This window comes from Muscardinus avellanarius, assembly GCF_963383645.1.
Source record: "Muscardinus avellanarius genome assembly, chromosome: 1".
In the NCBI taxonomy this organism is placed as follows: domain Eukaryota; kingdom Metazoa; phylum Chordata; class Mammalia; order Rodentia; family Gliridae; genus Muscardinus; species Muscardinus avellanarius.
Genome location: NC_137786.1, coordinates 225,327,612 through 225,352,107, shown reverse-complemented (window position 1 = coordinate 225,352,107; position 24,496 = coordinate 225,327,612). Strand labels below are relative to the sequence as shown.

At 37.4% G+C, this 24,496-nt stretch overlaps 1 protein-coding gene across 2 annotated transcripts in view; it reads right to left on the bottom strand.

Annotated features, from left to right (window-relative positions):
- Window positions 1–388: 388 nt before the first annotated feature.
- Window positions 389–24,496, bottom strand: part of ZFP91 (ZFP91 zinc finger protein, atypical E3 ubiquitin ligase) — a gene marked incomplete at both ends in the record, with an annotated part of 36,149 nt that continues 12,041 nt past the window's right edge. The window contains 9 exons of one of the 2 annotated variants that reach the window (XM_080719785.1): window positions 389–899; window positions 1,237–1,336; window positions 3,943–4,057; window positions 5,643–5,721; window positions 6,101–6,151; window positions 7,390–7,524; window positions 8,513–8,617; window positions 9,216–9,252; window positions 9,485–9,691. In XM_080719785.1, the coding sequence (XP_080575911.1) occupies window positions 389–899; window positions 1,237–1,336; window positions 3,943–4,057; window positions 5,643–5,721; window positions 6,101–6,151; window positions 7,390–7,524; window positions 8,513–8,617; window positions 9,216–9,252; window positions 9,485–9,691 (1,340 nt within the window). The remainder of the gene's footprint in view (window positions 900–1,236; window positions 1,337–3,942; window positions 4,058–5,642; window positions 5,722–6,100; window positions 6,152–7,389; window positions 7,525–8,512; window positions 8,618–9,215; window positions 9,253–9,484; window positions 9,692–24,496) is intronic. The other variant, XM_080719786.1, reaches the window with a different exon arrangement.

The window sequence follows — 24,496 nt, the reverse complement described above, 5'->3', positions numbered from 1 at the left end:
GGAGGAGAAAGGATTTAGAAGACAGTAGTATACTATTAAGAGTTAAAAGCTGATCCAGAGCACGTTAGAGTTATAGGTTGGAAAAGGGTATCTGCTGAGGAGCAGGAAGTCTGCCGGTGGCTGGAACCAAGTATGAGGACACCCTCATATTGAAGAGCTGCTGCTTCTTTTGTGTCTACCTTTCTGGTAAAGACAACATCAATTCTATAATGGGGGAAACAGAGGGTGTTCAGAGGGTGGGGATGGGTGTGTGTGTGCTGTGATCCACAATGGAAAGAGCAGGCCCTTCAGTTATTTTACTAGATTTTAAATGCTTTAAATTTTTTTTGTCCTTTTATCTTTTAAATACAAAGTCTGAACCATCCAGTGCCAAAAATCTTCCTTTCCACTAAGGTCCAGTAGAGTCTGAATCTTCGATCAGAACCTCTGTGGTAGCACCGAGTAGATCCGAGTTCATGACCAGCCCTTCAGTGCCCCCGCTGCTGCCGCTTCCCACAAAGATCTTTCCATCAGCCATCAGGCTCACCCGCTCTGTTCCACTGCAGTATGACTTTGACATCCCTTCAGCTTCTAGCAGCAGGCACTCTCCAGAGGTTGAGTTTCCCAAGGGCTCAGGAAGAAGAGGAAGACCCTGACCATCTGCAGGTTGTGCCAGGGACTCTGGGTTAGTGCCCAAGATATCTGTGCTGGTGATGAGGGCGCCTGCGTTGGCAGCCAGGGCTTCTGCAATCAGCACCTCAGGGTGGCTTTTTGCTTTGTGTGCCACTACGCTGTCCTTCTTCTCAAACTTTTTGCCACAAATATTGCAAGAAAACTGGTAGAAGGAGTCTGCATCATGCTTCTTCATGTGCCAATTAAGGGATGCCTTTTGTCGACAAGTAAAGCCACAGATCTCACATCTAAGAGTGGAAGAAGAAGAAGAAATGTATGATCAAACAGATTTCTTATGGAAGGGTTGGGTGCAAACTTAAGAGCCCAAGTATATATACAACAACCAGTAATGTATATTTTTTTATGAAGGATTAGAAAACTACTCAAAGTCTAATGTGTGTGTGGTTTTTTTTTTTTGGCTTTAAAAACAGTGAAACCAAAAAAAGTCACTAAGTAGCTCCTGAATCAATCTTCATTTTTAATGTGACAAATAGCAGTGGCAACTGAAATGTTTTTAACAGGCAAACCTTCAAGTGGGGTATATGCACTTCTTGTCCAGATGTTCACCGGTGAATGAATACTCACTGTAGTGGCTTCTCGCCAGTATGAATCATTCGGTGCACTGCCAGATTGTGGGAACTCTTGAAGGCCCGGGCACAATATTCACAGATATAATCCCTTTGATCTAAGAAACAAAATAATGTAGTTAATATTCCATTGAGACACCCTCTAAGTATTTTCCCTAGTTCACAACAAGTGAGCAGGTGATGAGGTAGGTTAACTTAAAAGTAAAAGCAATGCTGTTTTCAATGTCTAAAACTATGAGTCAATAAAAATTTAAAAGGAAATATGTTGTTTTGATCTTTTAGTTCCAAATTCAGTAGCACTGAAACAGGACCTGTTTAAACACAAAAAAACCTAGATAAAAACATCAAAACTGGAATCTGAATATCAACTTTATTGAATCTCAGGAAAACTGGTTAGAATATAAACATTTTCATGTCAACTTAAACACGTTTTTTCACAAATCGTGAAGGTGAATGCTTGCATAGGAAAAAAACGGAATTCAAATATAACCACCCCCAACATGGCATTCCCCAGAATAGAAAAAGGATCAATATTAATAGTAATTATACCAGTCTTTATGTTTAAAAATATTAGAGATAGCTGGGCGTAGTGGTGCACACTTGTAATCCCAGCATTTGGGAGACTGAACCCAGAGGATTGCAGTTCCCGAATAGCCTCAGCTATTTAAGTGAGGCCCTCTGCAACTTAGTGAGACCCTGTTTCAAAATAAAGAATAAAAGCTGGGTGTGGTGGTGGATGCTTGTAATCCCTCGCTTTGGAGCCTGAGACAGGAGGATTGCACTGGTTTGAAGCTAGCCTCAGCTACTTAGTGAGGCTCTCAGCAACTTACTGAGACCCTGTTTCCAAATAAAATATAAAATAGGTCAGGAAGTATAGTCCGGAGGTGAAAAGCCTCTGGGTTCCACCCCCAGTACCACCATAAAAAAAAAAAAAATAGAGATAATTTAAATCACTCTCATTCAAGTCTACTGCACCATTTAACTACCTGTCACTTCATTATTCCCCTCCCACAAGATTTTTGATGACTTAGATAATATGGAGTGGAACTCATGGGGCAAAGGAGCACTGTACTTATTTACTACTTGACTAGCGAGCCGATGGACAAACAAGGTGCTAAATAGATGTTTGCTGACATTTTCTGCTCCTTTTACAATTACCTGATATAGTCAGAATGAAAATATGACTGTAAGTTAAATAATGAATAATATCCAATTTAAACCAGTACCACTTCCCAAATAGTTTTAAAATCAAGTGTGGTAAAAGAGCCACTTTTTCCTCAAATCTGAGCATATACAGAAGTTATGTAGGATCTTAATTGAATGCATAAGTATTTTGGAATGATTAAGAGCAAGTTCAAATCCTGATGTTTTGAAAAAGGAGAATGTGCCAGGCCACGTAGTAAAAAGTGCTTTATCTGCTACATTATTTCATCTTATCTTACTTTATATGCTACATCAGTTTATTAGTAACTCTGTTACACTGGAGTCCTTAGTTTACAGTAAAGGAAAGTGAGTTGTTTACTGATTTGCCTAAATAACACATACAGAAAATGGAGGAAAGAATACACCTTAGTAAGATTTTTGGGAGGAGATAAATTTTACACAACTGGAATTTCTAGTCTTATTCTCCACGTCTGAGAAGGTAACATAGATATGTGTCTGAGACATATCAAAGACTATAGCATATGCAACTGATACCTAACTCAATTTGCCTACATCATAAACTGTACTTTATTCAAACTGTCAGTGGCTATAAATGAATGGAATTTGAGCCTATTTTCTTACATTGCACTCAACTTTCTCTTTTTGAGTAAACAGTTTAGTTCCTGTATGAATCTGTATGCAAATTCATTAGCTATCCTTTAAAATTCTGAAAGTGGAAGTCCCAGGAGGTACCTATTTATACAAACAAGCCTTTTTGACTTTAGGTTTTCTCCCTAAATTTCCCCACTTTTGGTCCAGTCCATTAACAGCTACCAGAAGTATCTACTTGAAAAAAATTTCAAAATCCAGGTTCTGCTAAGTAATATTAGGTAATCATAGCTAAGTTAACGCTGCTAAACCTTTAGGTTCTTGGTTGTAAAATAAAGTTAAAACCAATTTGGTGTTGTTGAGTGGCTAGATCAGCAATAATATATGTAATATGTCCAGTTCACAGATGATATAGACTATGTGCTCAAGAAAACACTATCTTGATCATAAAAAATTCTCAAAGTCAATGGATAAACATTCAGAAAGCCCTACTTTGATCACCTTAATGTTTTATTAAATTTTCACACATTTCTTCTACACATGACTGTATTCTTTCAAGTTTTATGTTAGAGAAAATTACATCATTACTAATCTGCCTATCTAAAGTGCAGTTCATTTGGCCATTTTATAATTTTTTTTTTTCCTTTTGGTACTTGAGGTAAACCCAGAGATACTCTATCCCTGAACAATATATACCCTCAGCTATATATGCATAAACATGTTTTGTGTGATATTAGGAACTGAGCTCAGAGGCATTCTACCTCCAAGTTATACCTTTGGCCCTTTTTATTTTTTGTTTTGAAATAAAGTCTTGCTAGATTGCTAAGAGTCGCACTGCATTACTAAGACTGTCCTTTAATCCATAATCCTCCTTGTCTTAGCCTCCCAAGTACTGGGATAACAGATATGAGCCACCACACTTGGCTGATAAATATTTTATTTAAAAAGATACCTGTATGATGTTTGGCATGTCGTAAAAGTTGCTTCTGGAGCCTGAAGAGTCGTCCACAGGAGGGATGAGGACATACGTATTTCTTCTTCAACAAATGCTGGTATTTAATGTGGTGCTAACAGTAAGACAAAGTGAAAGGGACAGCAATTAAGTCTTCCTGAAAGTTCTTTTCTTGGCTAGGTCAAAAGTGTTAAATAAAAATCAGATATTTCACACACGGATAGGGAGGCAATTTGATAAAATGGTTAAGAACGTGGCTATAGAATTAGACCAGCCGGGCGTGGTGGCACACGCTTGTAATCCCTGTGCTTGGGAGACGGAGAAAGGAGGATCGCACAGGTTTGAAGCCAGCCTTGCTGGCTTCAGAGACCCTGTTTCCAAAAAAATAGTTCTGGGAGTGTAGCCCGGAGGAAGAAGGGTTTCCAGGAACCCCTACCCCCTCTCCCCACACACACACGAAAAGAAAAAAAAAAGAAAAGATTTAGACAGACTGGAGTTCTGATCTGGATAAATCATCCACTCTATCGGAGTGATCTTAGAAGATTAACTTACGTATTTCAAGCTCCAGTTTTTATTTGTAAAATGGAGAAAATGAGAATTATCTCAAAGTGTTGAGAGAATATAAGTTCTATAATGTTTAGTGAAGCAAATGACACATGGTAAATATCCAATAGGCTATTCCTAAGCAGTACTTCACTTTCATGTTTTCGGTGAGACCTAAATATAAGCTCTATCATAATTCATTTTTAAAAATCTACTCACTTAAACAAACAACCAAAACTCTTACCCATTCTAAATGCTTAAGAAATCACTGGTTGACTTGCAAAATCACTTTTTCCTGATACACATGAAAGTAAATCCTATTTTTCTGTGTCTTGGTGTGTTGCTACAATTAATTCTTGTATCAGAAACATATCATTTTGGGAAATACTATACTGGAAGATCTCAAAAAAGTCTACTATTTGTGATCAGGTTCTAAGTCATTAAAAAAATAAAAACGCAGATCACACCATGGTTTGAATGCACCCCCACCCCCGCAACATTCATGTGCTGTACGCACTCTTCAGTGCTACAGTGTTGGGACCTAGTGAGAGGTATTTAGATGGCTCTGCCTGTATAAGCAGATTGAAAACTCTTGGCATGGGAATAGATTGCTGTGGGTGAGTTCAGCTTCCTCTTGCCCTCTCTCTCTCACTGCCTCTTGCCTTCCATTTTCCACTAAGAGATGAGGCAGTGAGAAGGCCCCAAACCAAACTCTGGTATCATGCTCTTGGACTTCTTAGCCACCAAAACTGTAAGCCAATAAATTTCTGTTCTTTATAATATACCCAGTTTCAGGTGTTTGGTTATAGTACTGTAAATGAACTATGAGTTACTAAAGTAATTTTATACTTAATCCATTTTTCTTCCTTTTATTTTTTGGCACTGGGGATTGAATCCAGGGGTGTGTCTAACTCTGAACTAGACCCCAGCCCTACTGTATTTCGAAACAGGGTCTCACTATGATGCTGAAGCTGGCCTGAACCTGTGATCCTCCTGTCTCAGCCTTTCAAGTACTAGAATTAAAGTATGAACCACCATGCCCACCTGATTTTCCTTGACACTGAGAAAGCCTACACAACCCACAAAATCTCATGAGATATGAAGGTAACTAATGGGACGTAATCTGCAAGGCCGTCTTACACAACAAAGCCACTCACCTGCAAGTAGCGAGGGTGAGCAAGAACAGTTCCACATCCTTCCATCTCACAACGGACATACTGGATTGGAGGTTTTTTCCTATTATCAAAGTGTTGAAGAGTTAGCAACAGAAAAGTGTCTTTCTGTAGTATAATGAATAGTTTTATAGTATGAAAGAAAATTAAGATTCTTAGAAACTTCAACATTCTGCAATAAAAATAAAACTACAGTATTTGTGCATCATGAATATTAATGAAACTACTTTTGTAAAAGTTTAAAAAGATAATCTTTTTTTGTGGTACTAGGAATTGAACTTAAGGCTTTGTACATGTGAGGCAAACACTATCAAGCTAAATATCCCCAGGCTCCTAACAAAATAAAAGAAAAGCCATCTCTTCAAAATTATGAGAGCTAAGCAAATTGATTATGAGTAAAGTGCTTGCACAAGAAACAAAGATAAAGAGTATAAATTCCTTACCGCCTTTTGGGTAAACGTGGACTTTTGTCATCTTTTCGCCTTCTTCCTCTCCTGTAATTATAGAAAAAAAACAAAAAACAAAACTGACCATATATTCTAGATTAAAAATTTTAGAAGTGAAGGAAGGCTGAAGGAATATATTTAAGTATATGGCCCTGAGAGCAAAAAGCTGATGGCTAACACAAAAGATAACTCAGAATATATAAAATCAAAGCCACATCTGGTTAATCAAGCAAGATTCAATTTAGAAGTAATTTCACTTTCAAATCAGCCTGTATCACTGATTAATATACCTTCCACAAACTATGCATTATTAAAGATTTGGAAAAATCTCAGTGTTATTAAGTTGGAGGGTTACAAAAGTCTCCTGCCTACATTTAATCAATTTAAAAGTAGATTAAGAGTCTATTATCTAAAAGCCCTAAAAATATTAACTATATTCTTGTAATAGAACAGAGAAACCTAAACATTTAGTTTTACCTGAAAAGTGCAGGTAATAAAAGTTTTTACTCAATACATCATTTGCCTTACTTTTCCTTTTTTTGAGAACCATCACTTGGCCTATTTTTTCTTGTTGTTTCTATTTCCTTTGCATCCATATAGCTAGTCTCTCCAACTTATTTGAACTTAAATATTGCTTTGAATTAAAATGAAAACTTTTCAAGCTGGGTGTGGTGGTACAGTTTGTAATCCTAGTACACAGGAGGCTGAGGCAGGAGGATTGCAGGTTCGCAGCCAGCCCCAGCAACTTAGTGAGGCCCTCTGAAATTTAGAGACCCTGTTTCAAAATAAAGAATAAAAAATAGAGCTGGAGCCGGGCGTGGTGGTGCACGCTTGTAATCCCAGCATTCACAAGGCAGAGACCAGAGGATCACAGTTTGTGGATAGCCTCAGCTACTTAGGCCCTTCGCAAATCAGTGACACCCTGTTTCAAACTAAAAAGACTAAAAAATAAGGCTGGGGTGTAGCTTGGAGGTACAATGCCTCCTGAATTCCATCCCTGGTACCGGGAAAAAAAAAAAAAAAAAAAAAAAGCTGGAGAAGATGTAGCTTGGAGGTAGAATGCCCTGTGCTCAATCCCCAGTATCGCAAAACAAAACAAACAAAACCCACAACTTTTCAAGCTTCTGAGAGGAAGGTCTCTAATCAACTTACTAGATGTTTGAAAACAGTTAAAAATATATCTTTATGTACATGTCATCATTCCTCCTCACATTCCCACACATTATGTATCACTAATGGCTTCAGTATGTCAAGACTTCCATGTTTAGCAGAAATTGCTAACTCACTTCCTAGGAGGGTCCTCATCGTCCCTAATCTCATTCTCTTCTTCTTTCACCTCTACTTCTACTTCCACTTTAATTTCCTTCTTTTCTTTCTCCTCTTTCACCTTCCCGGATTTTCTTCGCGGCTTTGGGGTTTCCCTGAAAACACAAATGCATTTCAACATTGATAGGTTTAAAAAAACACCCCATAAAACCCATAACTATAGGTTAACTATAGGCTTAGAAAAACAAACAAAAAACCTGTGAGCCAGGCATGGTGGTCCATGCTTGTAATCCCAGCATTTGGGAGGCTGAGACAGGAGGATCCGGGTTCACGGACAGTCTCAGCTACTTAACGAGGCCCTTTGCAACTCAGTGAGACCTGGTTTCAAATTAAAGAATAAAAAACTAGGGCTGAAGTTGTAACTTGGAGGTAGAATGCCCATGGGTTCCATCCATAGTACCAAAAAAACCAAACAAACAAGCCCTATAACTGTAGGTTAAAAGTAGATTTATTACAACATTATGATCTTCAGCTCATGAACTATGTTTTCCTATCAATTCTTCCTCATACACAGAGTAATGATGTATATATTTGATATGAATGGGATGACTTCCCAGGCTATAAAGATGACTAAAAAATAAATTTCACTGTTGTTATAAAGAAAAAAAAAATGCCCAGGCAAATCATAATACCTTGGAGTAAGGTAGTAAGGTAAAACATTTGCACTACTAATAATATGATCAGCTGGGCGTGGTGGCGCACGCTTGTAATCCCCGCGCTTTGCTTTGGGAGGCCGAGACAGGAGGATGGCACAGGTTCGAAGCCAGCAGTGCTGGCTTAGGAGACCCTGTTCCCAAATATAAAAAAGTATAAAATAGGTCTGGGAGTGTAACCCAGAGGTAGAAGGGCTTCCAGGAACCCAGTACCAAAAAAAAAAAAAAAAAAAAAAAAAAACCAATGTTCTGTACATGGAAGTCAGGACTATAATATGAGAGAATGTTAACAGATTTGCAAAGCAAGTAAATAATCTCTTAAAATTATTTCTACACCTATACAGTTAGGCAACAGGGCAAAATTAAAGAATTAACACCATATTCCTACTTATTTTTCACTGACATTTTTAGAGTAAAATCTGAGACATGCCTTTCTAAGTGAGGTTTGTAGGTCTCATCTCTTGGGTCATCTTTGAATGGTATTTCCTCTTCACTGATTAACATCTCTTCTTCTTCCTCCTCTTCCTCATCACTACTAAAAATACAAATAGAAATAAGAAACTCATTTTAAGGACCATGACTGATGGGACTGTACTTGATTATTTATTTAGAGGTAGCTAAAAATTCAAACTACATTATCTAAAATTTTTCATTCTTATAATCTAAATTGGACTGTAACATCATTGCTTTATCCTAATAATAAAAATCAAAACCAAATAAATCCTACATAAACTATCACTTTATTAAATAGACAGGTGAATAGTCAATGGTGGTAAGAATTTAAAAAGTTGACTTTATAGTACTATATAAAGAACCTGCTACATCACAAAAGACCTGAATCAATAGATAAAGATCACAACTTCCCACTGAAGACACTGATAAGATTTCAAAACCTTGGCCAAATCACCCACATTTCACTTTAGTGCTATATCATAGAATAAACACAAACCGTAGAACGTACTTGAGATATGATTTCTAAATTACATAACTAAAAATTACATGGTTTAAGCTCGAATAAATATCAATGTGGATATAATATCTAAATCCTTTCAAGTAAAAATAACACTTCAGAATCAATTAATGTAATTGTGCTTATGTACCCAAAAGTTTAAATATAAGTAAAAACTTTTTACCTAATGCCACCAGGAGACTGATGTTCTTCTCCAACTTCTAGAAAAATAAAGCCAAAACAAAACTTTGTCTATTATAAAATATTATCTTTGTGTAGCCAAAAGGAAGTCAAATTACTGCATGAAACAATTATAGAGACTATCTGCAAATTGCCCAGAAGATACCCCACACCAATACACCTGTCCCTGAAAATTATATTTAGGTAATTGTTTGACATTACATTTATATATAAAAAAGGGCATTACATAACCCTACTCTAGTTGCTCTGTACCATAATCAAGCTGATCTGTAATTGGTTCTGACTTGCAGATGAGCTGCAATGACCCAGTCTTGGACCGAGAGCTTCGGGTGTTTTCTGTGTCTCGAAGGCGAGAGAGAGATGTCCTGCTACTGCTGCGCCAGCCCCGGCTAGGTCTAGATGCAGCAACGGAAACGTCCTGAGGAGGGACAGAATTCTCTTCTTTCTCTTCCTTGGGATCTAGAACAAAAGGCCATTCTTTTTATTTTACAGTTAACTAACAACCAATTATATATATCTGCCAATTGTAAATATTCACCAAAAAGATAACTGTTTCATAATGGATAAAAAAACCAACTGACCCAGTTTGTGTTGAAATAAGAGAAACAAGGATATTTAGATAAAATTTATCCTTAATATCATTACCCTAAAGAAAATATGTTGCAATGTAGTATTTTATACGGCCTTCTCTACTAAAAAATACAATGCTAACAAGTAAAAAAAAATGCCTTACTAATTTGATTTATGACTCTAACCATTAACTATAAGTTAAGAAAAATTAAGTTAAGAAAGTGGTGCCAGAAAGATAACCAGAACTAGAGACACCAAAAAGAAAGACCCAGCCAGGCATGGTGGCCTAAGCTTGTAATTTCAGCTTTTGGGAGGCTGAAACAGGAATATCGCAGTTCAAGGACAGCCTCACCTTAGTGAGGCCCTTGCAACCCAGAGACCCTGCTTCAAAATAAAGAATAAAAAATAGGGCTAGAGTTGTAGCTTGGAGGTCAAATGCCCCTGGGGTTCCATCCTTAGTACTGAAAGGAACCCATTTTGACTATGTAAGATTCTTTAATCTCACTTTCTGTGATGGTACTAAGGCTTGAGCCCAGGGGGCACTCTATCTCTGAGCTATATTCCCCCAGCCCTTATAATTTTTTTGTTTTGAAACAGGGTCTCACTAGGTTGTTAAGGTTATCCTCCAACTTGTGATCCTCCTGCCTCAGCCTTCTAACTACTGAGACTATAGGTGTGTACTACCATGTCTGGCTGACAATATAAGATTCTTTAATAATCTCAGAATGAGAAAGGCCTAAAAACAATCAAACTTAAGGTCACAAATAATACATCTCACAACATAAACATCTCACAAACATAAACATCTCACAACATAAACATACAAACAGTTTTCTACATGGCAAAAGTCAATCAGAAGCAAAATAAAAAATAGCACCTCAGTGAAAACATGGTTTTCAATACAACCATAAAGCGAAATCTACTCAAAACAAGATTTAATCATGTTGATAATAATCCAAATGTTTGCCAACACATTGTATTGGCAAGCCTAGAAAAATTTAGGCAATCTCATACAAAAATGTTAGTGTATTAGCAAAGTCTATTGGATTCTAAGGCCCAAGGATAATTCTCTATAGATAAGTGCTTTCTGCTCTGAGCCCACTGGAGCAATGGCTTGCACTGGTCCTAAGACTCCTTAGAAGCCAGCCCAGCCTCTGCATTTGTGATTCTACCCTTAGAGTCATTCTTTTATTATTATTTTTTTTTAAATTTCATCCTGTTTTTGTTCCTTTCAGTATAGTCTGTCAATGTTTCTGTTGATGCAAAAATATCAAAATCCTTGTCAGTCTCATGTAGAATTCACAGGGTCAAGCCAGCAAACAAAAAGGCCCTCCACAGATATTTCCCTTAATTATGGCTTCTCTATCCAGGGAACTGCTGACATGGTAGGTTGGATCCATAAGTTATATATCTAATCTCTTTAGGAAAATAGCTGTCCTATCACACCCAGTAATAAGAATGCACTATCTTGAGAGGCTAAAAAATCAAGTATGGGTTCCTTTTTGCTAAATAATTCATTCCTCTACTCTCTCTTCACTTTAGTATAAGCAGAAAAAAAAAAAATTCAGGCTGTACTGTCTACACTTTGTCTACGAATTTCACATCACCATTTTCCACTGTCTAACATGTTCACCAAACTTCCTTTTAAAGCCCTTCCAGTTTTTCTAGTGCTCGTATTTCTGTCAACTATTTCTTTGAGGCAATCTAGGTTGCTTTGCAATCAAGCACCTCAGAATACTCCCAACCACTATCCATTACTCAAATCCAAAGTTAAATTCAAATTTTTAGGTATTTTCATATACCACACTTGCAGTATGTTTCCTAGGGCTGCTGTAACAAATTCCACAAAGATCTATCAGCAAAGACACTTATTTCTAATGATGGTACATTTACAGGTAACTGAGTTGGGACTTCAACATCTCTGAAGAGAGGCAAATAAATTCATAAAAATACTCTAATTTTAGATGTTACACTTTAATTTAAAAAACTGTTATATGCCATAAAGAAAGATACTCTATTGATAAGAGGATAAAATCAACCAAGAAGATAAAACTGAAGGGAGAAACAGGCAACAGATAGTCCCCAACTTCAGATGGTTCATTTTACAATTTTTTGGCTTTATTATAGTACCATATGATATACACTGCTTTAAATTTTTATCTTTTCCAAGGCTAGTGGTATTTGGTATATTATTTTCTTTCAATGATGAGAAGAAACACTAAGCTAACATTCTCAGGCAGCCTTGAGGGTAAACAACCACTACATCACAGTGTACTGTGTTGCCAAGATACAATGTTCTGTAGGATGGGTGCATGAAATGCATTTTTAACAAAAACTATCTTCAACTTGCCATGGGCTTAACCGAGATGTAATCCCATTGCAAGTTCAGAAGCTTATGTACTATAATAGTTGGAGATTTCAATTTCTCATTTTCAACAGTGGCTAGAAAAATGAGTCAGAAGTACAATGCAGGACTTGTACAATAAAATTAGACATAATAGACAAATAATTCTCTATACAACAAACATACAGCCTTCTCAAGCATACATTCTAAATACATTAGTCCATAAAACATATTTTTAAAAGTTTTTATAAAGACTGAGTAAAGAGATTATGTTCTCTGATTACAGTGGAATGAAAACTAGACATCAGTATCAGAAAGAAAATCAGAAACATGGAAATTATACAATGTATGCTAAAATAGATGGATCAACAAAGCAATCACAAAATACTTTGATGATTGAAAAGGAAAACAAGCTGGGCGTGGTGGCTCACGTTTATAATCCCAGCATTCGGGAGGCTGAGACAGGAAGGATCGCTGTTCTAGGGCAGCCTCATCTACTACTTAGGCCCAGTGCAACTCAGTGAGACCGTTTCAAAGTAAAGAATTAAAAAAAAAAAAAAATAGGGATGGGGTGTAGCTCAGAGGTAGAATGACCCTGGGTTCCATCCCCAGTACTGGGGGGGAAAAAAAAAAAAGAAATGAAAACAAAATATATCAAAATTTAGAGGCTACAAAAAGAGGAGTACTTGAAGGAACTTTACAGAAAGTTCTGTAGGAGAAAAAACCCTCTAAACCCAATAACATCTATCAATAATATAGCATTACACATTAAGAGGCTACAAGAAAAAAAAGCAAAACAGGTTAGAATACACAATGAACAACTGTATGCCAACATATTAGAGAACTAAGGTAAAAATTAAAAATTTTCTAGACACATATAAAACTAACAAAACTCAAGAAAAAAATAGAAAATCTATACCTAACAAGGAAAGGCATTTAATTGGTAAACAAAAAACTTCCAATGCAAAAGCCCAAAAGTAGACAGTCTTGTACCAGTATTGGGAAGAGTCTTCAAAATATATGAATGTATCAGTATTGGGAAAGATTTTCAAATTTCAAAATATATCTTTGGGAGAACTTCCGGGAAGATGGCGACGGAGCAAAACAGGGCTTACGAGCCCCGCTAACAACCAATCTCTATTACCACAAAATCAGCACCTTTTATAGCCAGAAAACACCATCAGCAGAGAAACAAAAAATGTAATTTTAAGGGACAGAGAAAAAGAGGGCTGGAAAAACAAGACACCAGAAACCAGACCGTAGTGCTGCAGCCAGAGCTGCGGCGTGAAGCGGCAGGCGCCATTTTACTTGCAGCACCAGGCTCCAGAGAGGAAGGGAACTCATAACAGAGTTCAGAAACCAGAAAGGAGACACGCCGGCCTCACGCCCAAGAACGTGGCAGCAGCGCCTTATTGCTGGCAGCAGCGGCGAGTTCACCGGACGGCACCATAACAACGCACTCAAAAGCCCACCAAGCCCCAGAGAGGAGCGGCGGACAGCGAGCCGAGGTGAGCCGCTGCGGGACAGCCGGGCGGGATTCGGCAGTTTTCTCGGCGCAGGGAGCAGCTAAAGCTCCCAGGGGCTGGGTTCAGAGCACCCTGCAGGGATTCAGAGTGGAGTTCAAAAACAGAAAAGAAATACGCCAGCCTCATGGCTGAGGGCGTGGCAGCGGCGCCATATTGCTACCGGTGGCAGCAGCAGCGAATTCACCAAGTCCACGACAGCTCCATCTGCGCACTCAACAGTGAGTCAAATTGCGGCCCCTAGAGGAGAAATCCCAGTACTGTACTCCCAGGGACTTGACCCAGTGGGGGAGTGGTGGTGGCAGAGATATTATACCATAGGAGAACGCCCAACCTGGCACCCCCCATGGTCTAAAGCAGCCTCGATTGACTCCCTGGGTCTGAGGGTCTGAGACTCTGATATACAACCCAGTAAAGGAGTAGAGGGGACTGATATACCACAGACTCGAGATCCACAGCACCTTAAGTGAAGTCGTAGTGACCCAGGGAAGAACCCAGAGAAGGCACAAACTTCCTAAATCATGGGAAAGAGGAATAACAATGGAGCAATGAATGCCCACAACCCCACAACATCAGAACCTGATAAAACAAAAATTCAGAGTTTTATAGAAGATCAAATCAGGAAAATAACTGTAGAAATAATAGGTGTTTCGAAAAGAATTCAGAGAGAGCCAAAGAGAGATAAAGGATGCAATTAATGAAGTAAAGGCCTCAATTCAAAGTACAAATAACTGATTAGACCACATGGAGAATAGAATCTCGCTCCTAGATGATCACTCCAAAAATGAACCCATAGTTTCTAATATAGAAAAAAAAATCCGACAGTAGGAATCTGACATTGAAGAAATATGGGCCCATTTTAAGAGAGCTAACCTAAGAATAATTGGAATAGAGGAGAGAAAAGAAGGTGAAACCAAAGGGATTAACAATCTTTTCAAGGAAATAATAGCAGAAAAATTTCCAAACATAGAGCAAGAGGTCGATACACAGGTCCAGGAAACTTATAGAACCCCCTTTAGAGAGAATCGGAGAAGAGGATCCCCACGCCACATAATTGTCAAAATGACCAATGTGGAAGCCAAGCAGAGAATCTTAAAGGCAACAAAAACAAAGGGCCAAGTGACATTCAGAGGCAAACCAATTAGAATCACTCCAGACTTCCCAAACCAAGTTATGAGAGCCAGAAGGGCTTGGGGTAACATATTCCAAACTCTGAAAGAAAACAACTTCCAGCCAAAAATTTCCTACCCGGCAAAACTTTCTATCAAATTAGATGGAGAAATAAGAAGCTTCCATGACAAACAGAAACTGAAGGAATTTATGTCTTCAAAACCAGCGCTAGAGAAAATACTCAGAGATTAGCTACAAAGAAGAAATAGGTAACACACACCAGAACCCGAGAAATAAGATTTTCCATCCAACAGACAACTAAGATTGGTTATCTTTGGAGATTCATTATTTATGTTAGTCTTTTACCTATCTCTAAATTGTATTGTTTACTTTTATTGTTGCTAATTTTTAGGATTTCTAGTTGGAATATTAATATACCTTCAGATATAGCATTTGGAAATATTTTATCCCATTCTATCAGTAACTTTTAACTCTGTTTACATTGTCTTTGGACATACAATATGTTTTTATTTTTTAGGAAGTTTGTATACTCTTCTGTTGCCTGTGCCATTGAAATCATATCCAAGAGATCACTGCCAATTTCAATGTTGTAAGGTTTTATGACCTCGATTTTCTTCTAAAAGTTTATAGTCTTAAGATTTATATTTAGGTCTTTTATCTATTTTGAGTTAATATTTGTATATGTGTTAGGTAAGTGTCCAATTTTATTATTTTTCATGTAATTGTTATTTTTCAACAATATTTAGTTAAAAGATTATTATTTCCTCTACCAAATGTTTGTGGAAACCTTGTCAAAAATAACTTGACAATATAGGGAAGAATTTAGCTCTAGGCTTTTATTTAACTTCAATGGTTTATATATCTGCCTTTAGAACAGTACTACACTGTTTAAATTATTGTAGCTTTATATGGTTTGGAATCAGAAAATATACATCTTCTAGCTTTGTCCTTCTTCGAGATTGTTTTGGGTATCTAGAGTCCATATTCCATATCAGGATAGATTTTTTTCTGAAAAATAAATAAATGTATAATAGTTTCACCTTAAAAAAAGAAAAAAATATCCTCTGGTAAGAAAGAAAACAAAAAGAAATATTGAACTGTTATCTTTTAGTCATCAAAAGCTTGGTATCAGACAAATGAAACTGTTTTGTGAGATTATCATAGTTAATATTGGATAAATTTCTATAAATCTAGATGTCAACCACTAAGCCAAGCATGGGAAGGAGGGATGAGGAGGGAACGGGGTGGGGATCGGGTAGGGGCTAACTGGGCGATGTGTGCATGTATGTCTACAAAAGTATTTTCTTTATATCATTATGATATATGAATACATTGCACCAATAAATAAATAAATAAATAAATAAATAAAATATATCTTTGGTAGTTAAAAAAAAAAACAGCCAAGAGCTTCAAGGAAAGGACTAGATTTCCAGGGACCAAGATTAATTAGCAAGTGAATAGAAGCCCAAGAGCCTAGGGTCTTTTTACATTTCTAAGAGAAGGGGACTTTCTCAAAGATGTGGGGGAATCCCAGACTCCAGATAAGCAACTTAACACATTTTGGAGTGTAACAAAAAGTGTGTGTGGGGGGTCTGTGCTGGAGACAGAGCAGGTCATCTACATATCAAAAGACTGGCCAGAGATCTAGTCAGGTCAGAAGACAGGTTATAAAAGTACTTTGTGTCCAGGAATCTTCAGAAACCTCATTCAGGCCACCCCCCTACACGATCAGGAGAGTGTAAAGAGCTTTAACTGTCCTCTGTATTTCTGTTTAATAATAAACTCATTTAAGTCTTCAACAAGAGTTCTGACTAGTATATATTGATCCTGGTCCAGAACAACCACCTGCGGTTTCCGGTATAGTTTTCGGGAGCCTATCAGAGGTCCCTGGGAACAGTTCTCCCAAACCCTAACAGTTCAAAACGATAACAAGTCTCACTGGTGAATTCTAACCTAATGTTTAAAGAATTAACTGTCTTTCTTAAACTCTTCTCAGAAATTGTTATTGGAACATTTACAATTCATCATTTGAGGCCACAGAACTGCTTCAATACCAAAGCCAAAGAGAAATCTTAAGAAACTGTAAACCAGTATCCTTTGCAAACCAATGATATTAAGATGAAATGGCACATATCCCAAGATTATGGGGGTGGTTTAACATACAAAATAAAAAGAAAATACAGCATTACATATAAGAATGAAGGGAAGCCAAAAACCAAACCAAACCAAACCAACAAAACCCCACAATCAGCAACTTATAAAAACAAACTTCCAAAAAGGAACACATGACAAATTTGGAACAGAATGGAACAGCCTCAACCTGATAAAGGGCATTTATGATTAACATTCATAAATGAATGCCCAGCATTAACATTCTCAGTGACAAGACTAAAAGCTCTCCTGCTAACAGAAGAAACAAAACAAGAATGCCCTCTTCATTTCTATACTACATTGTACTAGAAGTTCTAGCCAGAGCACTTAGGCAAGCAGACAAAGGCACTCAAACTGGAAAAAAGGTAAAACTGTGTATTTATTTATTTACAGATGAAATGACTTTTCATAAACAATTTTAAAGAATTCACACAAACAAAATTCACAACTTCAGCAAAGAAGCAATATAAGACCACACACAATTCTGTCATATCAGCAATAAATAGTCAACATGGACATTAAGTCATTCCTCTTTTAACAGAATAAAATACTTAAATATTGCTAAGAAGGCAATCCTCCCAAAACAGATCCACAGACTGAATTTAATTCCTATCAAAATACAGTTTCTTTTTGCAGAAATTGACAACATAATCCTAAAATTCCTATGAAAATGCAACGGGCCAGGTCTAACGAAAACTGTCTCAAAGAAAAAGTTGGAGGATTATTCTTTTCACTTTCAAACCTTACTACAAAACCACTGAAAAAACACAGTATGGTACTAGCAGAGAGCTAAACATAATTAGACCAATAAATTGAACTCGAGTCCACATATAAAACACAGATCTAGGCTCAACTAATTTCAGAAAGGCTGCCAAAATCATTCTTTGGAAAACTGAATATTCATATATAGAGAATGAAGTTGGAATGTAAGTCTGATATTACATCATATGTAAAAATTAAAGTGGATCAAATGCCTAAATGTAAGACCTGACATGAAAAACTCCAGTGAAGACAAACTAGAGAATGGGAAAAAATATTTAAGTCATTTATCTAATTAAAGATTTTGAAAATGCAAAGTATTACAATTTAACAAAAAGAAAATAACTCAATTAAAACACGAAGAGACCTGAACAGGTATTTCTCCAAAATAAATATACAAATGGCCCAAAACACATGACAACATCAATCAGTGGTAAAATCAAATCAGAACCAGGATGAGATTACCACATCACTCCAACAAAAATTAAAAAAAAAAAAAAAAAAAAGGAAGGCAAGTTTTTGTGAAGAAACTGGAACCCTCATGCTAGAACCAAAGTACTAGTGGGCATGCACAATGAATGGCTCAGAAAAATGGAGGATCCTCAAAAAACTTAAAGAATTGCTGCATGATTCAGCAATTCCATTCTTATGTACAACATATGTCCCACATTGAAAATATTCTAATACTTGTAAATAAATGATCCTGGAAGCACAATCCACAACAGCCAAAACGTGGAAATAATCTCAAAAATCTATCAGTTAATGAAGGTATCAAGAAAACGTCTATGTCTACGCAACAATTTTTCCTTTTTTTTCCTTTTGTGGGACCAGGGATTGCCTACACATGTCAGGCAAGCATTCTACCACTGAGATGTATCCTCATCCTCATTCCTATTATTTAAATTTTATTTTGAGACAGTGATGATGGATGCCTGTGATCTCAGCTATACCCAGGCTGGCCTCAAACTTGGGATCCACCTACCCCAGCCTCCAGAGTAGATGACATTACAGGTTATGTGCCATGGTGTATGGCTACAGAAATTTTTTACCCAGCCACAGAAAGGAATAAAGTACTAATACATTCCACACCACGTGAACCTTAAAAACATTATGCTATGTGAGACATGACACTCAAGAGTCTTATGAGATTCCATTTATATGAAATATCCAGAACATATAAATTCATAAATAGAGAAAATGGGGCGTGGTGGCGCACGCTTGTAATCCCCGTGCTTGGGAGGCAGAGACAGGCAGGAGGATCGCGCAGGTTTGAAGTCAGCCGCGCTGGCTTAGAAGACCCTGTTTCCAAAAATAAAAAATAGGTCTGGGAGTGTAGCCCAGGAGGTAGAAGGGCTTCCAGGAACCCCAGTACCACCAAAAAAAAAAAAAAAAAAAAAAAAGAGAGAGAGAGAGAAAATGGATTAATGTTTTGGGGGGGGCCAGAGAAATGAAAGGAATGAGGAACAACTGCTTTTAAAGGGTATAGGGGTTGTCCTGGTATAATGGAATGTTTGGAACCTGACAGAGGTAATAGTTATACAACATATATTTTAAAATGATTTTAAGCTTTTTGTTATGTGACTTTCATCTCAACATACACTTTCTCTTTCAGGTTTGACCATAGAAAAACATACATTAATATTATATATAATCATGACAAAATAGGAAGAGTTAAGCTGCTTCTGTCTTATTCAAAGGTAACTTCAAGATGTTTCTCATAATAACAATTATCTTTGAAGAGTCTAAAAGATACATAAAATAATAAGAAAAAGAAAAGAAAAAAACCACAGTAGTTGGGGCAAAGGAAAGAATCAGGAAAGTTATTCCTTGAGCAATATGCAGGAACCATAAGTACCAGCACATTTTTGAAAAAAAGAAGACAAAGTGGCTAATACTATGATGGGAGACAAGATGATACTGATATACTGACAAGAACTATTTTTTATAATTCTCCTAGGTAGCAAAAAAATAAAATGTAAGAGATTTATCTCAATCTTACAGCTAAAAGGTTAACTCTTTCTAAACAAGCCAACACATCAAATTCCAAAAGGTAACAGCCACCCTAATATGATCTGGTCCTCTGACCTTCAGTGTGCCCCATTTTTCTAACTTAAGTTTGTGGACATTAAATGAATGTAATATTTGACTGTTAGGTGAAACAGGGTGTGGCAGGTTGATAGACAGGAGAAGAAACTAAAGTTTTTTCAAGTATTTAAGTGTTTTCTGGGAAACTAGCAAACCTTCAATACTCATTAATGTCAGTCATATTTTTTCCATTTCTCCAGATTTAGCTCTCATAACCAAGTAATTATTATTCTTAACTTTATAAATGAAGACATTTGTAAACGGACTTCCTCAAGCTCACACATTAGGTATAACTCAGTCTAAAGTCTATACCATTCTACTACATCTCACCTAACCATATACAGAGGAATGGGAAAATGCCAGTGCAAGGGCTCAGTTCAGATTTGGCTGTCTTCATTTAGCTTAAGGTACAAGGACTAAGAGAGAAATAGGAGACATACCAGGCAGGCCTAGGGAATAACTGCTAAGTTGAGTAGAATGGTGAATGGCATTGAGTTGAGTGAGTGGTGAATGGCAAGGAGGTAATACTCCTCAAACACTGTGAAAAGACTACCTTTGAATAAGTTGCAAACCAATACATAATGAAAATATAGGACATATACAAAGTCACTTAAAAAAAAAAAATCCAGGTTAAAACATCAACTCTCAGCTAGGCATGGTGGCACATCCTTGTAATCCCAGCATTTGGGAAGCTGAGACTGGAGGATCTTGGTTTGTGGACAGCCTCAGATACTTAGTGAGGACCTCTGCAACTCAGTGAGACCCTGTTTCAAAATAAAGAATAAAAAATAGGGCTAGGAGTATAGCTCAAGAGGCAGTATTCCCCTGGGTTCCATTCCCAGTACCATAAAAATAGATTAAAAAAAAAACACCCAACTCTCTTCAAATTTCAAGATATAAAAGACAAATCAAGTTGGGCCTGGTGGCACACACTTGTAATTCCAATTCTTGAGAGGCTGGGACAAGAGGATCATAAGTTCATGGCCAACCTCAGCTACTTAGTGAGGCCATCAGAAACTTAGTGAGACCCTGTTTCAAAATAAAATAATAAAATAGGGCTAGGAGTATAATTCAGAGGTAGAATGTCCCTGGGTACCCCAGTACTACATTAAAAAAGAAAAAAGTCAAATAACAAAAGCAGATTTGATATGAATGAGTGCCATTTACAGGTTAAGTGGACTAAAGGAGCATTAGAATTAATCCAAGTTTTGAAGAATGTTCAAGGGACTTCTAGTTAAACAAACTGAACATTATATTATTTTTTGTTGTTTCCTCTGAAATCACAAAAGTACCAGAAGAAAAATAAAAACGACTAAGAATAAAGGGATACAAAAGAAGATAATATCAGCAATGTGATTTCATTTCAAAAAAAAGTTTGGAAGACTTAAATTCAGGAGAGTGATAAATGACTTTGAAGATCAAATAACAGTACGAAAGAAGTAAGAAAAAAGCATATAGGTATATATATATTTTAAGCACTCCACACAGGTTCAGAAACCACAAGGTATCTGGGAGTACAGAGGGAGAATAAATAGTCTTAAATTTTTAAAACGAGAAGCTTCAACATCCAGACCCCTCCAACCCCAAGCTGCTTTCTGGAGTCTTACTATTTAGGAGATGCTCTGGCATCAACAGTTTCGGTTGAAAATAGAGGTAAAGTTGTTAGATAAAAAGTTAAATAGAAGCAAAAAATAGTAGGAGTGAAGACTCACCTCACACATTCCCCACCAACCTTCCCTAGCAATGTTAGGCAGTTAGCTGGACATTAGCAAATGGAATTGGCTGGGATGAACTGGAAGTACACCTGTTGAGCCCTGGTGAATTTGGCCCCCTCCCTTGGTTGGAAAGGGACAAAGACACACTGCACTCACTAAGGTGCTATGTGCAAAGAGCAGCCTGGACAAATGTATGGAGGGAAAAAATGACCCTGAGCACCCTGTCCTCTGTACAGAGGCCAAATTGTTACAAGGAGAGTCTACCTGTGGGCTAGAGGGATCACGGGACAGACAGACCCCCTACCCACTCATTTCTGGCCCTAGAATAAGAGTGAGCTTCATTCTGGAGTCCTTTCCTTGCTATATCCTGCCAAGTAATATGAGTAAATAAAAGACTGACAAAGTGATAATTTACAACTTCTGGCACTGTTCATGGAAGAAACCTGTCTTCCCATCAATTTTTGGTTATTTCCAAATGCCTAGGTCTCTCATAGGAAGGGATATGCTTCAATGCTAAAAATTCAATGGTCTTCTCTCCCCAGACACAGGGTCAAGGACTCACTTCGTGGCAGTAGTGTAGAAATTCTATTGCAATGAGGTCAGAAGCACAGATAAAACAACATGGAGTGTGAGACTGGAATGGGATACGAAGGTAATTTTGTGGAATTGGGTCCTTAAGCCTATGGGATTCAATGCAATCTCCAAATAGTATTGCAACTAAATTGAACACCAAAATTAAATTCAATTAGAGTGGACACCCAGGCTAGTTTCTCTGAAGACTTTATTGTCTGCTTTGTGGGGAAAACAATTCCACACATCTAGTGTTAGAAGTGACCTACATTGTTTGAGTATAGAGGAAAGTGAGTTTGTGATCCCTGTATTCTCAGAATCAGAAACCTGAGGAAAATCTCTACCAAAACTACATAAACGATGGGGAAAATACATTAGTTAATTCAGGGAACAAGAAAAAAGCAAATACATCCTCAAATGGGAGGTGTGGTCATCATTAGATATTGTCTTAGATTGTTCCGCGTTGTTGAAACAGTACCACTGCTAGGTAATTTATAAGAAAAAAATTTTATTTCTCACAGTTCTAGAGACTGGGAAGTCCAATGTAAAGAAGCCAGGATCTTGTGAGAGCCTTTTTCTGCATCATCATGGTAAGAGCAAGAGTGGAGAGAACCAAGACAAATGTGTATTATAACTAAGCCATTTCAGTGATAAAGGCTTAAATCCACTTGTGAGCATTTTGCCCTTTGGACTAAATCACCTCCTACTTGTTCTCTCTTCCAATACTATCACTGTGGCAATCACAAGAGAAATTCAAACCATAGCAGGAGTACACTATTTAACAAAGCACACTACAAAAAAAAATTAAAAATATACGACAGTATGCCTGGTGTGGTGGTACACACTTGTAATCCTAGCATTTGGGAGGCTGAGACGGGGATTTCAGTTCTCAGCCAGCCTCAGATACTTAGTGAGGCCCTCTGTAACTCAATGAGACCCTGTTTCAAAATAAAGAATAAAAAAATAGGGCTAAGGGTATAAGGGTTTCATGCCTACTTCTGCAAAAAAAAAAAAAGTAAAAATTAAAACACTGAAAGTAATGAAAACATCGCTAAGAAAGCAGAAAACACAGAAACAGTTAAGATATAGGATCAAAAATAAAGAATAACAAAAGTAAAAGGAATAAGTCATCAAAGAAATAACACAGTGGTGTCCAGTTGTTTGGTCAAAACCAGCCTACATCTAAGGCTTAAGAGCAAGACTGAGGTTTCATGAAGAAATTCGACCTCAAGGCTGCAAAAGAAACAAAGTGTTAGCCCTATAAATTTTAGACTTAAAACAGTGATATCAACTATTACCTGAATTTCAAAGCCTTCATGTTTGGAAGGTTTGCAGGTTTGAATTTTTACACAATTATCTGTAATTGAACAAACCTATGAGTGAGGTGAATATTTATAATTTTATGCTGCCTCAGCATTCATTTTGAATGCAGGTTTAGCTTTCTAGTACCAGAGATAGGATTCATTCACCCTTGATGTAATTTCTATTTTATATCACACCCAAATGGCTTAAGTAGGTAGTCAGGGATAAAAATTTAATTTCTCCTTGTCCAGTAGACTAGGCTCCCCACTTTCAGCAATTTACTCATGAACTTTAAGTGACTCGCACCTTATTCCGAGTACTTACTGCTGGTCGCTATGCTGTGGATTCTTCCTCTCTGCCTGTGCTAACTTCCGAGTGTATGGCCTTATCGCCACATCCTCCCATCCCCACCCCCAGTCTGCTAGTAATAAAACTGATTAAACTCACATTGTAGTTATGTCACTGAAACCATGCCTGCAATTAAGACTCAGGAAGAGGCAAGGCCACCAGTAAGGAATGCATGTAGGTGGATCCTTGGCATACAGGTGCTCTTTTGTCCTGGCTTTTGGTGGCTACTGGCTACCAGAGAAACTTGAAAAAGTTTCATTTGTAACAGTCAGGTACAAATGGTGTTTTTTTTTTTAATGTGCTAAGAATATTAAAATCCAATTTTAGTAATTTTGAAATAATCAAGCTCCTGTTGTTATTATTATTTTCTGACACTGAGGGTGGAACCCAGGGATATTATACCTCTGAGCTATAACACCCAGCCCCTATTTTTTTTTTTTTTTTGGTGGTACTGGCGGCGAGACCCAGGGGCTTTCTACCTCCGGGCTATACTCCCAGACCTATTTTATATTTTATTTGAAAACAGGGTCTCACTAAGTTACTGAGAGCCTCACTAAGTAGCTGAGGCTGGCTTCGAACCTGTGCGATCCTCCTGTCTCAGCCTCCCAAGCACAGAGATTACAAGTGTGCACCACCACACCGGCTTTTATTCTTTATTTTGAAACTGAGTCTAAGTTGCAAATGGCCTCACTAAATAGCTGAGGGTGCCCGCAAACCATGATCCTCCAGTCTCAGCCTCCCAAATGCAGGGATTACAAGCGCACAG